The following is a 14,287-nucleotide window of genomic DNA, read 5'->3' on the forward strand; positions in this document are numbered from 1 at the left end:
CAGTTTGTCAATTTTTGCCATTATATACAACATAGTGACATTCGTTCCTCCAAGAAACATTTATTGAGGAACTTATGAGGTTTGTCAAAGGCATTGTGCCTGGTATTAGGGATTTAACCAATACCAAGGAGCTCTGGTGGCGGAGTGCCTAAGGCATTTTGACTGCTAACCAGAAGGTTGGTGGTTCAAATCCACCAGCCACTCCGTGGAAGGAAGATTGGGCAATCTACCTCCATCAAGATTTACTGCCTCGGAAACCCAAAAGGGGTCATTATGAGTCGGAATCGACTTGATGGCAGTGAGTTTGGTTTTGGTTTTAGTAAGACTCTGCCTAACCAGAAGGTTGGCAGTTCAAACCCATCAGCCACTCCTCGGAAGGAAGACTGGGCAATCTACTTTCGTAGAGATACCGCCCCGGAAACCCAAGGAGGGGTCGCTACTAGTTGAACTAACTCCACGGGAGTGATTTTTTTTTTTTTGTCAGCAAACTATGATCACAGGCCAAATATGGCTCACTGAATTTTATAAATGAAATTCTACTAGAACATAGCCAAGCTCACTCATTACACATTGTCTATGGCTGCTTTCACACTACAACGGCAGAGGTGAGCTGTAGCAACAGAGCTCATACGGCCCATAAGTCTAAAGATTTACTATTGAACCCTTCACACAAGACATTTGCTAACTAGGCTTAGGTAGAATTTGAGAGTTACAAGAACTGTTAAGTGAAGGTGCTATGAGATTGCAGGGCCTGAGAAAATTGAAGAAGGACTGACAGAAGCTATGGCATTTGAAATTGAATCTTGCAGAAAGAGCTGGAATTTGCCAAGGAGGGGAGGAATTCCAGGTAAACGTTAACAGCTTATACAAGGTGAAGAGTGGGAAAAAAGCATGGAGGCTTTGAGGAGCATAAGAAGTTTTGTGTACAAGGAATTATAACTTCATTTGTTTATATGTAGTTCCCCCTACTTGATATTAGATGAAACTAAGGGTCCAATTACACAAGACCCTGAATAATTCAATTTTGAGTATGAACATTTTTTTTTTAAATCCTGTAAGTGGTAGGAAACTACCAAAGGTTTTTTTTTATGCCAGACAATGTTTTCATCCCTTTAAAACACAACCTTGATGATAAGTGGTAACAATCTGAAAAATGAAACACAAGGTGGAAAGAGACAAGTTTTCTTTCCCACCTCTGTCACAACACTCAAAGAGCTGCTTTGGCACATCAAAGTCCTTCACAAGTTTCAAGGTGGAAACAGTCACTGAGGACTCCAAAGGACCTGCCTTGCCAGAGGCTCTCAAGTTAAGCACGGTGCTGACTGTTCCCAAGGAAACAGAACAAGTAGCCTGTCTCTGCCTGGAAGGTAGGGTACACCAGCCTTCTACCTAGTAACCAGGCTACTGCAACAAATGGCTGAAATGTGCCAATTGTGCTCCAAGTGCATTGTCATATCTAATCCACTGGCCCAAACGGACTGCCATTAAATTGGTAATGGCCAATCAAGTCCTTAAGATTACACGGGTACATGTAAGAAGTGTTTTTTTTTTTTTTTAAAGTGAGAAGGATGGCACTCTTTCTCAGTCTTCCCAAGTGGCTACAATGCTACAATTCTTCAAACGTCTTAGAACCCGACTGAGGTTCTTCACAAATGAAACATTTCTTCCCATAAATTTCCATCTTTTTAATGACGGAAGCCACATCCATCTGGGATATACTTTTCTCCAAAAGAGACTGCCGATATCTAATTACATGAGGGAGGCCAAGATTACACGTCAAGGTTGCTTGTGGATGTTGTTGTGTTGTTGTTAGGTGCTGGAGAGCTGTCTCATCATAGAGACCTTACGCACAACACGATGAAACACTGTGTGGTCCTGTGCCAGCTTCATGATCCTTCCCATACCTGAGCCCATCGCTGCAGCCACTGTATCCACCCATCTTGTTGAGGACCTTCCCTTTTTCACTGACCCTCCACTTTACCAGCATGATATCCTTTTCCAGTGCATTGTTCCTTCTGAAAACATGACCAAAGGAGGTGAGACGAAGTCTGGCCATTCTTGCTTCCAAGGAGCATTCCGGCTGCATCTCTTCCAGGACAGATCTGTTAGTTCGTTTAGCAGTCCATGGTACTTTAAGCATTCTCTCCGCCAGCACCACAACTCAAAAACATCAACTCTTCTTCGGTCTTCCTTATTCATTGTCCAGCTCTCACATGCATTAAGACGTGACTGAAAACACCATGGCTTGGGTTAGGCGCACCTCAGTCTTAAGAATGCATCTTTGCTCTTCAGCACCTGAAAGAGGTCTTTTGCAACAGATGTGCCCAATGCAATACGCTGTCTGATGTCTTGACTACTTCTTCCATTGGTATCGATTGTAGAACCAAGAAATATGAAGTCCTTGCCAACTTCAATCTTTTCTCCATTTATCGTGATGCTGCTTATTGGTCCATTTGTGAGGATTTTTGTTTTCTTTATATTGAGGTGTAATCCATACTGCAGACTGCAGTAGTCTTCAATCTTCATCAGTAAATGCTCCAAGTCATCCTCATTTTCAGCCAGCAAACTTGTGTCATCTGCATATTGCAGGTTGTTAATGAGTCTTCTGCTTGTGAATAAGCTGCTTTCATTGCCTTTTTCACTTTTGTCTTTGACATGAACAGGAAGACTGGCCTGTGTCATGAAAGTTTACACCAGGAATGTGATTCTCTAGGACGTTTGACACGATTGCACCCACCAACACAACAGCAGGGAGGGGAGAGGAGAGTAGGGCCTGAGGGAGTAGGCATCTGCACTACCACAATTAGATCAGAACTGGAGTAGCCGGGAGCACTTTCCTCCTAATATTGAGGCACTGGGTCAAGGAGAACCAGAAACTCTTTTGTTGCTGTTCTGGGCCTTGGGCCAAAGCATCAGAGTGGGAAAGAAAATGAAAGGTATCTGTCGGGCACCTACTTCCCCAGCAGGGAAGGTTCACAACAGAAATGAACAAACAAGAACATGAGTGACATGTAACTATCTTGGCTTCCTTTGCTGGGATAGCACCTATTACTCTCGAGGCTGGTTTCGTCCCAAGTTGTCACTATGACTGCTGCTGTTACCGCTGCGCTGTACTAACGTGCCACCTGTTCTCTCTCTGTGCCCCTCACCAAACACTGCCTCTGCGTTCGAGGCAGCTCCCCTCCTACTCTAATAGGAGATTCCTCTGGCTACCTCATTTTCATTGCGTCTCCACCAGTGGGGACTGTACCCATCCTTCCAAGTTACAGAAACTGTGAGTCAGAGACGCTTAAAGTACATGTTGTTGTTGTTAGCAGATGCCGTCAAGTCGGCTCTAACAGCAACCCTGTGTACAGAAGAATGTAACACTGCCTGGTCGTGCACCATCCTCACAACCCTGCTATACCCTCAGCCCATCAGTGCAGCCACTGTGTCAATCCATCTCATTAAGGGTCTGCCCCCTTTTCGCTGACCCTCCGCTTTACCAAGCATGACACCCTTCTCCAGAGAATGGTCCCTTCTGACAATATGACTGTTTTGGTCCTCTAGGGCCACTCTAACAAAACACCACAATGGATGGTTTTAACAAACAGAGATTTATTCTCTTACAGTTTAGGAGGCTAGAAGTCCAAGTTCAAAATGCCAGTTCTAGGGACTGGGTGAAAGCCCCGTGACCTTGGCCTTCAGCTCTGCCTTTTGTTCCTGGCCCACTGAAGCTGGAGGCTTCTCTTAACTTTGACAGCTGCTGAGGCTGACAAATCTAAGGTTGACAAGTGAAATGGCACAGTCCCAAAATTATCAAGCAACAACACAGCATGCCATTAGTTCAAGTCCAGAAACAGTTGCAGGAGAACAACATGGCAGGCCACTGAGATAAAGACTCAGTCAAATGTGGGATGCAGATATGCCAGAAGGCTCAAGACCTTCCTCAAAGCTGTTTCTTATATACTGGAAGCAGACCACATCCCTAAGGCAGCTACTCTAGCCGCTCACATAGATTCCACCATAGAGTTGATTCTGATCCTGAGGAATAACTACAACCAGCTGCCAAGCCACTCAGAACCAGGCCCAGCCAAGTTGACACATAACCTTAACTACAACAATGACCAAAGCAGGTGAGACAAAGTCTGGCCATTCTCACTTCCAAAAGCATTCTGGCTGTACTTCTTCCAGGACGGATTTAGTGCCTAAAGCATTTGGCAGCTAACCAGAAGGCTGGCGGTTCAAACCCACCAGCCACTCCGCAGAAGGAAGGCTGGGCAGTCTACTTCTGCAGTGATGCCTTGGAAACCCAAGGAGGGGTCGCTATGAGTCAGGTCCAACTCCACAGCAGTGTGCTGCGTTGTTATGGCAGTCCATGGTACTTTCAGCATTGTTTGCCAGCACCACAACTCAAAAGCATCAACTCTTCTTTGGTCTTCTTTATTCACTGTCCAGCTTTCACATGCATACGAGGCAAATGAAAATACCATGGCTTGGGGGGTTGTTGTTATGTGCCATCGAACTGGATCCGACTCATAGTGACCCCTCCTTGGGTTTCTGAGGCAGTATCACTACAGAAGTAGATTGCCCCATCTTCCTTCCAAGGAGTGGCTGATGGGTTTGAACCACCAGCCTTATGGTTAGCAGTCAAGTTAGGCACACCTTAATCTTCAAAGAGACATCTTTGCTCTTCAGCAATTTAAAGAGGTCTTTTGCATCAGATTTGCCCAGTGCAATACGACATCTGATGTCTTGATTGCTGCTTCCATTGGTTTTGATTATGGACCCAAGTAATATGAAATCTTTGACAATTTCAATCTTTTCTCCATCTATTGTGATATGCAGGTTGTGTAGCCTGCATATCATAGGTTGTTAATGAATCTTCCTCCTATCCCAACACCATGTTTTACTTCATATAGTCCAGCTTCTCAGATTATTGGCTGAGCATACAGGTTAAACAAGGATGGTGAAACCCTGACACATGCCCTTCCTGATTTTAAACCCCCTTGTTCTGTTCAAACAACAGTCCCCTGGTCTTCTATGTACAGGTTCCTGATGACAACAATAAAGCATTCTGCAATTCCCATTCCTCCCAATATTATCCGTAAGTTGTTATGGATAACAACTATCCATAAGTTGTTATGGATAACATCAAAACCTTTGCATAGTCAATAAAACACAAGTAAGCATCTTTCTGGTATTCCTTGCTTCCAGCCAAGATCCATCTGATACCAGCAATGATATCCCTCATTCCACATCCTCTTCTGAATCCAGCTTGCATTTCTGCGAGTTCCCTGTCAATATATTGCTGCAACCATTTTTGAATTATCTTCAGCAAAATTTTATTTGTGGATGGTATTAATGATATTGTTTGATAACTTCCACATTCTGTTGGATCACCTTTCTTTGGAATGGGCATAAGTATCAATCTCTTCTAGTCAGTTGGCCAGGTAGCTGTCTTCCAAATTTCTTGGCATAGATGAGTAAGTGCCTTCAGAATGACATCCATGTGTTCAAACATCTCAACGGGTATTCCATCAATTTCTGGAGCCTTGTTTTTCATGAATTCCTCCAGTGCATCTTAGACTTCTTCCTTTAATACCATCAGTTCTTGATCATATGCTACTTCCCAAAACAGATGAACAACAACCAATTCTTTTGTGTACAGTGACTCTGTGTACTCCTTCATGTTCTTTTAGTGTTTCCTGCATCACTGAATATTTTGCCCATAGAATTTTTTAATATTGCAACTCAAGGCTTGAATTTTCCTTTAGTTCTTTCAGCTTGAGAATTGCTGAGCATGTTCTTTCCTTTTGGTTTCCTAAATCTAGGTCTTTGCACAGTTTGTTATAATAATTGACTTTGTCTGCCTGAGCTGCTCTGTGAAATCTTCTGTTCAGCTCTTTTATCTTGTCATTTCTTCCATTTGCTTTAGCTGCTCTCCATTCAAAAGCAATTTTTAGAATACCTTCTGATATCCATTTTGGTCTTTTCTTCCTTCACTGTCTTTTTAATGACCTTTTGCTTTCTTTATGTATAATGTTCTTGATGTTTTCTCACAATCAGCTGGTTTTCTAACTCTAAGGGGTTAGGGTGAAGAGGAAATGCCACAGAAGTGGGCAGCAACGACTAGGTGGAAATTGGATTTATGCTGGTCCCTGGGGTTTACCCACCTTGCCCCTGTAGTAGGGCAGTTAGCAACTGCAGCATCACAAATACAGATTTGGAAGTCATTATCATGGACCAAGTACTTAAAATCATGGGACTGGACTAGTTTATATTAAGAAAGTATAGAAAGAAAAATGAGATGGGACAGTGAAAGAACCTTGGGAAACCTCAAATTAAGGACTAGGAAGAGACAGGGAGTAGGCAGACAGGAATTCATAAGAAAGACAAAAGATCATGTTAGAGAAAGTGTGTAAAAAGTAGAAACATTGTATCAAAGAAACCCAAAAACACAAGATGGTCAAGAAGACAGAAGCAGAAAGTAGTGCCAAATACCAAAGAAAAGTCAAGGGTGACTGCAGACTTCAGAAAACTGAAGCATTTTCATAAGATTTGGTACCTGGAACTCAACAGTTTCAGTGAAATGTTGAATTCTAATACAAGACAGCATGGGTTAAGGAGCAAATAAGAGATGAAGTGGAAAGGAGAAGCAAGGCAGTAGCAATAAAGGAGATAAAGGTCAAAGAAAAAATTGTCTTTTTATAAAACTCTCTTATCAATAAATTTTAGGGCAGAAGAGATGTAAAGACCTCACAGGTTGATTAGGAAGAACCAGTAGAAGGAGAGAATCTAAAGATCAAAGAGGAGAAGGGACCAGGTCTGTGAGGTAACAAGAAGGGGAAGTATTAGTCTTAACAGGAAGTCTTCCTCAAAGACTGGTGATAAGGAAGGAAGGCTGGTCGAGGATATGAAAACAGTAGTACCTCAGGTGATAAAGTAATGGGGTGGAATCCTGATGAATGAAGTCTAAGACAAGGCCATCTCCTGATAACAAGGACTGTCAAATATAGAACATAATGAGGCTTGAGGAAAACCACTGAGAAAACTGGGCAAAGGGTACTAAATACATGTAAAAAGAATGTGGGGGAGCCCTGCAGTTTCCACCGAAGCTGGAAAACAAGATTTTCCAGAGGCACTTATTCAACCAATGGTTTGATTTTCTCTACCTGGGTTCACAAGCACAGAGGCAGAGAAAGTAGATAAACAAACTTATAAAGAGATAAGGACGTATGTGGCAGGTGACATAGCATAAGGGTGAGGAACTCAAGGAAATTCAGTCTCTCTTCCTCTCCACAATACCAGCTCTTCCCCCTCTGAGATACAGCTTCTTCCCCATCTGTAGCTGGGCCTTCATCTGATACTTCAACATGGAAAGTCTCTAAACTCAAGTGTATCGCTGAATAACAGAACCTGAGAAGAGGGCACTAGATGAATGAAACAATCCAGCTGCAGAAAAGGTGGGAGAAAGAGGGCAACGTGACCCACCAGAAAGAGAAACATAAAAATACATTAAAGAGTAGATTCTTTTCTTTAAAACCTCAAGATCCCAAGACAATCAGGCAAACTAAATTCATTAGAAAACTGTATTCACTGAATATCAGTAGCATACCTGTTTTGGTTCTGTAGGCTTTTTCTCTGGTGTTCGAATCTTATTAATTTCAGCTCCAGGATTACTTGTATCAGTTTTACCTAAGAAAATATTTAAAAATCCTTATAAATTTTCTCTAGTGGATGTGACATTTTCAAAGGCTCTCTAATATTAGACAAAAAACATAAGACTACTTAAAATATTTTTGACCCATTATTAGGAATTTATATTACTACTTGGGATTTGTTCTTAACTTTTCACAATTGCAGTTTCTCTGCAAGAAAGAAAATTTATAAGTGAAACAAACCCCACCGTCAAAGCAAACACTTAATAAGAGAATAACTTTAAAACATCAAATACCACATTTTTACACAAATAACCCAGGCATTATACAGCTTTTTGCAAGGCACACAACCCCTCACACGTTAGCTTCCTATGAATGTCATGAGTGTTAATATGGAAAAAATAAGGTTAATCTCTGGAAATTACCCAATGTCCAAGTAATGACAGCCTCATTTTTGTAGACTAGACATATAAAAATGAAAAACCCACTGTCATCAAGTCGATTTTGACTCACAGCAGCCGCCTTGGGTTTCCAAGGTAGTTTTTTTTTTTTTTTTCTTTGCAGAAGTAGATTGTCTCATCTTCTATCTGCAGAGCACCTGGTGGGTTTGAACCACCAACCTTCCAGTTAGCAGTCAAATGCCTTAGGCACTGTGCCACCAGAGCTCCTTAGACATATAAAGGCTTTGGCATTTTTGTCTACTTATACAGGCTTAATACTTTGATCATTTATAAATCAATTAAGCTCAAATCCAAATAATATGTCAATCCAATTCAGTAGAAGATTCTAAACTGAATGAATATATTTGGAAGGGGTGTGGTTATACATTTTAAACAGTTAACAAATATCAAACTAAATATATGTGAATGATAATACTAAAAGAAGCAAAGTCAAGGTTAAGAAAAAAATCACAATTATAGTAGACTTAAATCATGCTATTTCATGAATGTGAAAGGCCTTCAATCTAAAAGGACTAACTGCCAAATATTTTAAGTTCCTTGATTTGAGTTCTTAGTTCAAAAACATTCTTATTGGAATGTCATTGGAACTTTGCAAAATGAATTACCATGCTTTACGACTATAAACTCTGTTGTTGTGTGCTGTCGAGTCGGACCCGACTCATAGAGACCCCTCCTTGGGTTTCCAAGGCAGTATCACTACGGAAGTAGATTGCCCCATCTTCCTTCCGAGGGGTATAAACTTCAAGAGATGAAAATTACAAAGTCTGAGACTCAAAAATACACTGGTGGGATTAGTGGCAGGTTAGACATTGCCAAAAAAATTGTGAACTTGAAGGCATAGTAAAAGGAATAATATTTAGTAATGGTATTTAGTACCATTACTAATGGTATTTACATAATAGTAACAGGAACTACCCAAAATGAAACAAAAGAGAAGAAGGAATTTAAAGAATGAAAAGAGTATCCATGAGCTGTGAGACAATCTAAGGCAACCTGATATGAGTAATTGGAATCCCTGAAGAACGGGAGAGGGAATGAGACAGGAAAAATACTCTAGAGAAAAGGCCGATAATTTCCAAACTTGAAAAAAAAACTATCAACCCACAAATAAACCCCAAACAAGAAATATGGAGAAAAATACACCAAAGCCTATCAAAATCAAACTGCTCAAAACCAGTGCCAAAAAGAGTTATCTTCAAAGCAGCCAGAAGAAAAAGATATATTACATAGAAAAATAAAGATAAGGATGACATCAGATTTCTCCCTGGAAACAAGACAAGTGAGAGAACAGTGAAGCGATATCATTAAAGTACAGAAAGAAACAAACTGTGAATCAAGAATTGTACACTCTGAAAATATCTTTCAAAGATGAAAGTGCAGTAAAAACATTTTCAGACATACAAAAGCTGAAAGAATTCATCACCAACAAACTCTCACTACAAGGAATTTTAATAGTTATTTGTGTAAAAATACAGTATACAAAAAGAAATAAAGATTACAAAAATTAATAACTACATGGGTAAAAACATAAGAATTTTATTTTTCCTATTTAAAACTCTTTAAAAAAAGATGTGACTATCTACGACTTGCCTAATACTGTTTTTAGAGGTTCTGTTCTACCTGCTAGTTTGCTGAGTAGTGCTAGTACCTAGAGTCTTAAAAGCCTGTGAGTGGCCATCCAAGATAGAACAATTAGTTTCTATTCACCTGGAGCAGAAAAGGAAGGAGATCTAAGAACAAGAAAAGCAAACAGACTTCAGGCTTAATTGCCTTCATGAACTACTAACTCCTTTGTCATGAGACCAAAAGAACTGGATGGTCCCCAGCTACCATTACTAAATATTTTGATCAAGGACACAACAGACAGTTCCTGACCAAGAGGAAGAAAAAATGTGGAACAGAGTTTCATATTCTTAGGAAAACCAGACTTACTGGACCCACTGAGATTGTGGGAACACCTGAATCTACTGCCCTGAGGTAATCATTCAATCCTGAACTGCAACTCTCCCTTGAAATCACCTTTAAACTAAACAGTTGTTTAGTTTAATTACTAAATAATGTTTGCCTTAGACACCGAGCTCTTTTAAAGAATTACCTATATGAGGATCAAATGGACACAAGTAGCTCTAAAGCAGAGATAAAAAGTTAAGGGGGCAGTGTCCATATGTTAACGATGGTGAAAAATACAGGTAGAGATGGTGAGAATGGTGACACAATTATGAAGGAAGTAACCAATGCCATTGAACTGTATGTGTAGAAACTGCTGAACAGGTAAATGTATGTATTTCCCAAAAAATTAAATTTAAAAAAATAAAGTGACTATTTAAACAAAAATGATACCAATGTATTCAAGGTTTATACTATATATAATAGTTAAATATACGACAACAGTGTAAATACCAGGATACGAAAAACTGAAGTAGTATTAGGCTCTTTTATGTTGTTGTTATGTGCTGTCTAGTTGTATCCGACTCATAGCGACCCCTCCTTGGGTTTCCAAGGCGATATCACTACGGAAGTATATCGCCCAACCTTCCTTCTGAGGACTGGCTGGTAGGTTTGAACTGACAGCCTTCTGGTTAGTAGTCAAATGCCTTAGGCACTATGCTACCAGAGCTCCTAGGTTCTTTTTTAAAACATATCAATTAGAAAGTGGAATATTTTAAGTTAAAGGTATATACTTGTTCTGGATACCTAGTGCCTCTCTGACAGGAATATACCACAAATGGGATGGCTTAAACAAACAGGAGTTTATTCTTACAATTTGCAGGCTTTAAGTCCAAGTTCAAAATGCCAGGCTCTAGGGGCTGGGTGAAAACCCCTCAGCCTTGGGCTTCAGCTCTGCCTCCAGCTCCTGACCCACTGAGCTGGAGGCTTTTCTTCACTCAGACAGCTGCTGGCTGCTGAGGCTGCCAAGCCCAAGGTTAACAAGTAAAAAGGCACAGTCCTGATGTTGCCAAACCACATGACAGGCCATTAATTCAAGTCCATTGAAAGTCTCAAGGTCCACAGAGCATGGCAGGCTGCTGAACAACGACACGGCTACATGCAGGATCCAAGTGCACCATAAGCTAGAGACCATTCCCAAAACTGCTTCTTACATATGGGAAGCAGACCACATAACCAAAGCAGCTACTCAGCTGTGTAGTAGATCCCACCATGGAGCTGACCGCCAGTCCTATCATGGAAAATAACTACCACCAGCTGCCCAGCCACTCAACCAGGCCTAGCCAAGCTGACAACAAACTGAAGTACCACAATATGTCGAGTCGGACCCGACTCATAGAGACCCCTCCTTGGGTTTCTGAGGCAGTATCACTACAGAAGTAGATTGCCCCATCTTCCTTCCAAGGAGTGGCTGATGGGTTTGAACCACCAGCCTTATGGTTAGCAGTCAAGTTAGGCACACCTTAATCTTCAAAGAGACATCTTTGCTCTTCAGCAATTTAAAGAGGTCTTTTGCATCAGATTTGCCCAGTGCAATACGACATCTGATGTCTTGATTGCTGCTTCCATTGGTTTTGATTATGGACCCAAGTAATATGAAATCTTTGACAATTTCAATCTTTTCTCCATCTATTGTGATATGCAGGTTGTGTAGCCTGCATATCATAGGTTGTTAATGAATCTTCCTCCTATCCCAACACCATGTTTTACTTCATATAGTCCAGCTTCTCAGATTATTGGCTGAGCATACAGGTTAAACAAGGATGGTGAAACCCTGACACATGCCCTTCCTGATTTTAAACCCCCTTGTTCTGTTCAAACAACAGTCCCCTGGTCTTCTATGTACAGGTTCCTGATGACAACAATAAAGCATTCTGCAATTCCCATTCCTCCCAATATTATCCGTAAGTTGTTATGGATAACAACTATCCATAAGTTGTTATGGATAACATCAAAACCTTTGCATAGTCAATAAAACACAAGTAAGCATCTTTCTGGTATTCCTTGCTTCCAGCCAAGATCCATCTGATACCAGCAATGATATCCCTCATTCCACATCCTCTTCTGAATCCAGCTTGCATTTCTGCGAGTTCCCTGTCAATATATTGCTGCAACCATTTTTGAATTATCTTCAGCAAAATTTTATTTGTGGATGGTATTAATGATATTGTTTGATAACTTCCACATTCTGTTGGATCACCTTTCTTTGGAATGGGCATAAGTATCAATCTCTTCTAGTCAGTTGGCCAGGTAGCTGTCTTCCAAATTTCTTGGCATAGATGAGTAAGTGCCTTCAGAATGACATCCATGTGTTCAAACATCTCAACGGGTATTCCATCAATTTCTGGAGCCTTGTTTTTCATGAATTCCTCCAGTGCATCTTAGACTTCTTCCTTTAATACCATCAGTTCTTGATCATATGCTACTTCCCAAAACAGATGAACAACAACCAATTCTTTTGTGTACAGTGACTCTGTGTACTCCTTCATGTTCTTTTAGTGTTTCCTGCATCACTGAATATTTTGCCCATAGAATTTTTTAATATTGCAACTCAAGGCTTGAATTTTCCTTTAGTTCTTTCAGCTTGAGAATTGCTGAGCATGTTCTTTCCTTTTGGTTTCCTAAATCTAGGTCTTTGCACAGTTTGTTATAATAATTGACTTTGTCTGCCTGAGCTGCTCTGTGAAATCTTCTGTTCAGCTCTTTTATCTTGTCATTTCTTCCATTTGCTTTAGCTGCTCTCCATTCAAAAGCAATTTTTAGAATACCTTCTGATATCCATTTTGGTCTTTTCTTCCTTCACTGTCTTTTTAATGACCTTTTGCTTTCTTTATGTATAATGTTCTTGATGTTTTCTCACAATCAGCTGGTTTTCTAACTCTAAGGGGTTAGGGTGAAGAGGAAATGCCACAGAAGTGGGCAGCAACGACTAGGTGGAAATTGGATTTATGCTGGTCCCTGGGGTTTACCCACCTTGCCCCTGTAGTAGGGCAGTTAGCAACTGCAGCATCACAAATACAGATTTGGAAGTCATTATCATGGACCAAGTACTTAAAATCATGGGACTGGACTAGTTTATATTAAGAAAGTATAGAAAGAAAAATGAGATGGGACAGTGAAAGAACCTTGGGAAACCTCAAATTAAGGACTAGGAAGAGACAGGGAGTAGGCAGACAGGAATTCATAAGAAAGACAAAAGATCATGTTAGAGAAAGTGTGTAAAAAGTAGAAACATTGTATCAAAGAAACCCAAAAACACAAGATGGTCAAGAAGACAGAAGCAGAAAGTAGTGCCAAATACCAAAGAAAAGTCAAGGGTGACTGCAGACTTCAGAAAACTGAAGCATTTTCATAAGATTTGGTACCTGGAACTCAACAGTTTCAGTGAAATGTTGAATTCTAATACAAGACAGCATGGGTTAAGGAGCAAATAAGAGATGAAGTGGAAAGGAGAAGCAAGGCAGTAGCAATAAAGGAGATAAAGGTCAAAGAAAAAATTGTCTTTTTATAAAACTCTCTTATCAATAAATTTTAGGGCAGAAGAGATGTAAAGACCTCACAGGTTGATTAGGAAGAACCAGTAGAAGGAGAGAATCTAAAGATCAAAGAGGAGAAGGGACCAGGTCTGTGAGGTAACAAGAAGGGGAAGTATTAGTCTTAACAGGAAGTCTTCCTCAAAGACTGGTGATAAGGAAGGAAGGCTGGTCGAGGATATGAAAACAGTAGTACCTCAGGTGATAAAGTAATGGGGTGGAATCCTGATGAATGAAGTCTAAGACAAGGCCATCTCCTGATAACAAGGACTGTCAAATATAGAACATAATGAGGCTTGAGGAAAACCACTGAGAAAACTGGGCAAAGGGTACTAAATACATGTAAAAAGAATGTGGGGGAGCCCTGCAGTTTCCACCGAAGCTGGAAAACAAGATTTTCCAGAGGCACTTATTCAACCAATGGTTTGATTTTCTCTACCTGGGTTCACAAGCACAGAGGCAGAGAAAGTAGATAAACAAACTTATAAAGAGATAAGGACGTATGTGGCAGGTGACATAGTATAAGGGTGAGGAACTCAAGGAAATTCAGTCTCTCTTCCTCTCCACAATACCAGCTCTTCCCCCTCTGAGATACAGCTTCTTCCCCATCTGTAGCTGGGCCTTCATCTGATACTTCAACATGGAAAGTCTCTAAACTCAAGTGTATCGCTGAATAACAGAACCTGAGAAGAGGGCACTAGATGAA

General features: G+C 40.6%; 1 protein-coding gene across 1 annotated transcript in view; it reads right to left on the reverse strand.

Annotated features, from left to right (window-relative positions):
* HELZ (helicase with zinc finger) overlaps window positions 1-14,287 on the reverse strand; it is a 199,686-nt gene that overhangs the window by 44,028 nt on the left and 141,371 nt on the right. The window contains exon 25 of the mRNA XM_042783553.1: window positions 7,598-7,677. Coding sequence (XP_042639487.1) covers window positions 7,598-7,677 — 80 coding nt within the window. The remainder of the gene's footprint in view (window positions 1-7,597; window positions 7,678-14,287) is intronic.

This window comes from Orycteropus afer, unplaced genomic scaffold (assembly GCF_000298275.1).
Source record: "Orycteropus afer afer isolate SDZICR_OR568_19922 unplaced genomic scaffold, OryAfe1.0 scaffold00018, whole genome shotgun sequence".
Classification (NCBI taxonomy): Eukaryota; Metazoa; Chordata; class Mammalia; order Tubulidentata; family Orycteropodidae; genus Orycteropus; species Orycteropus afer.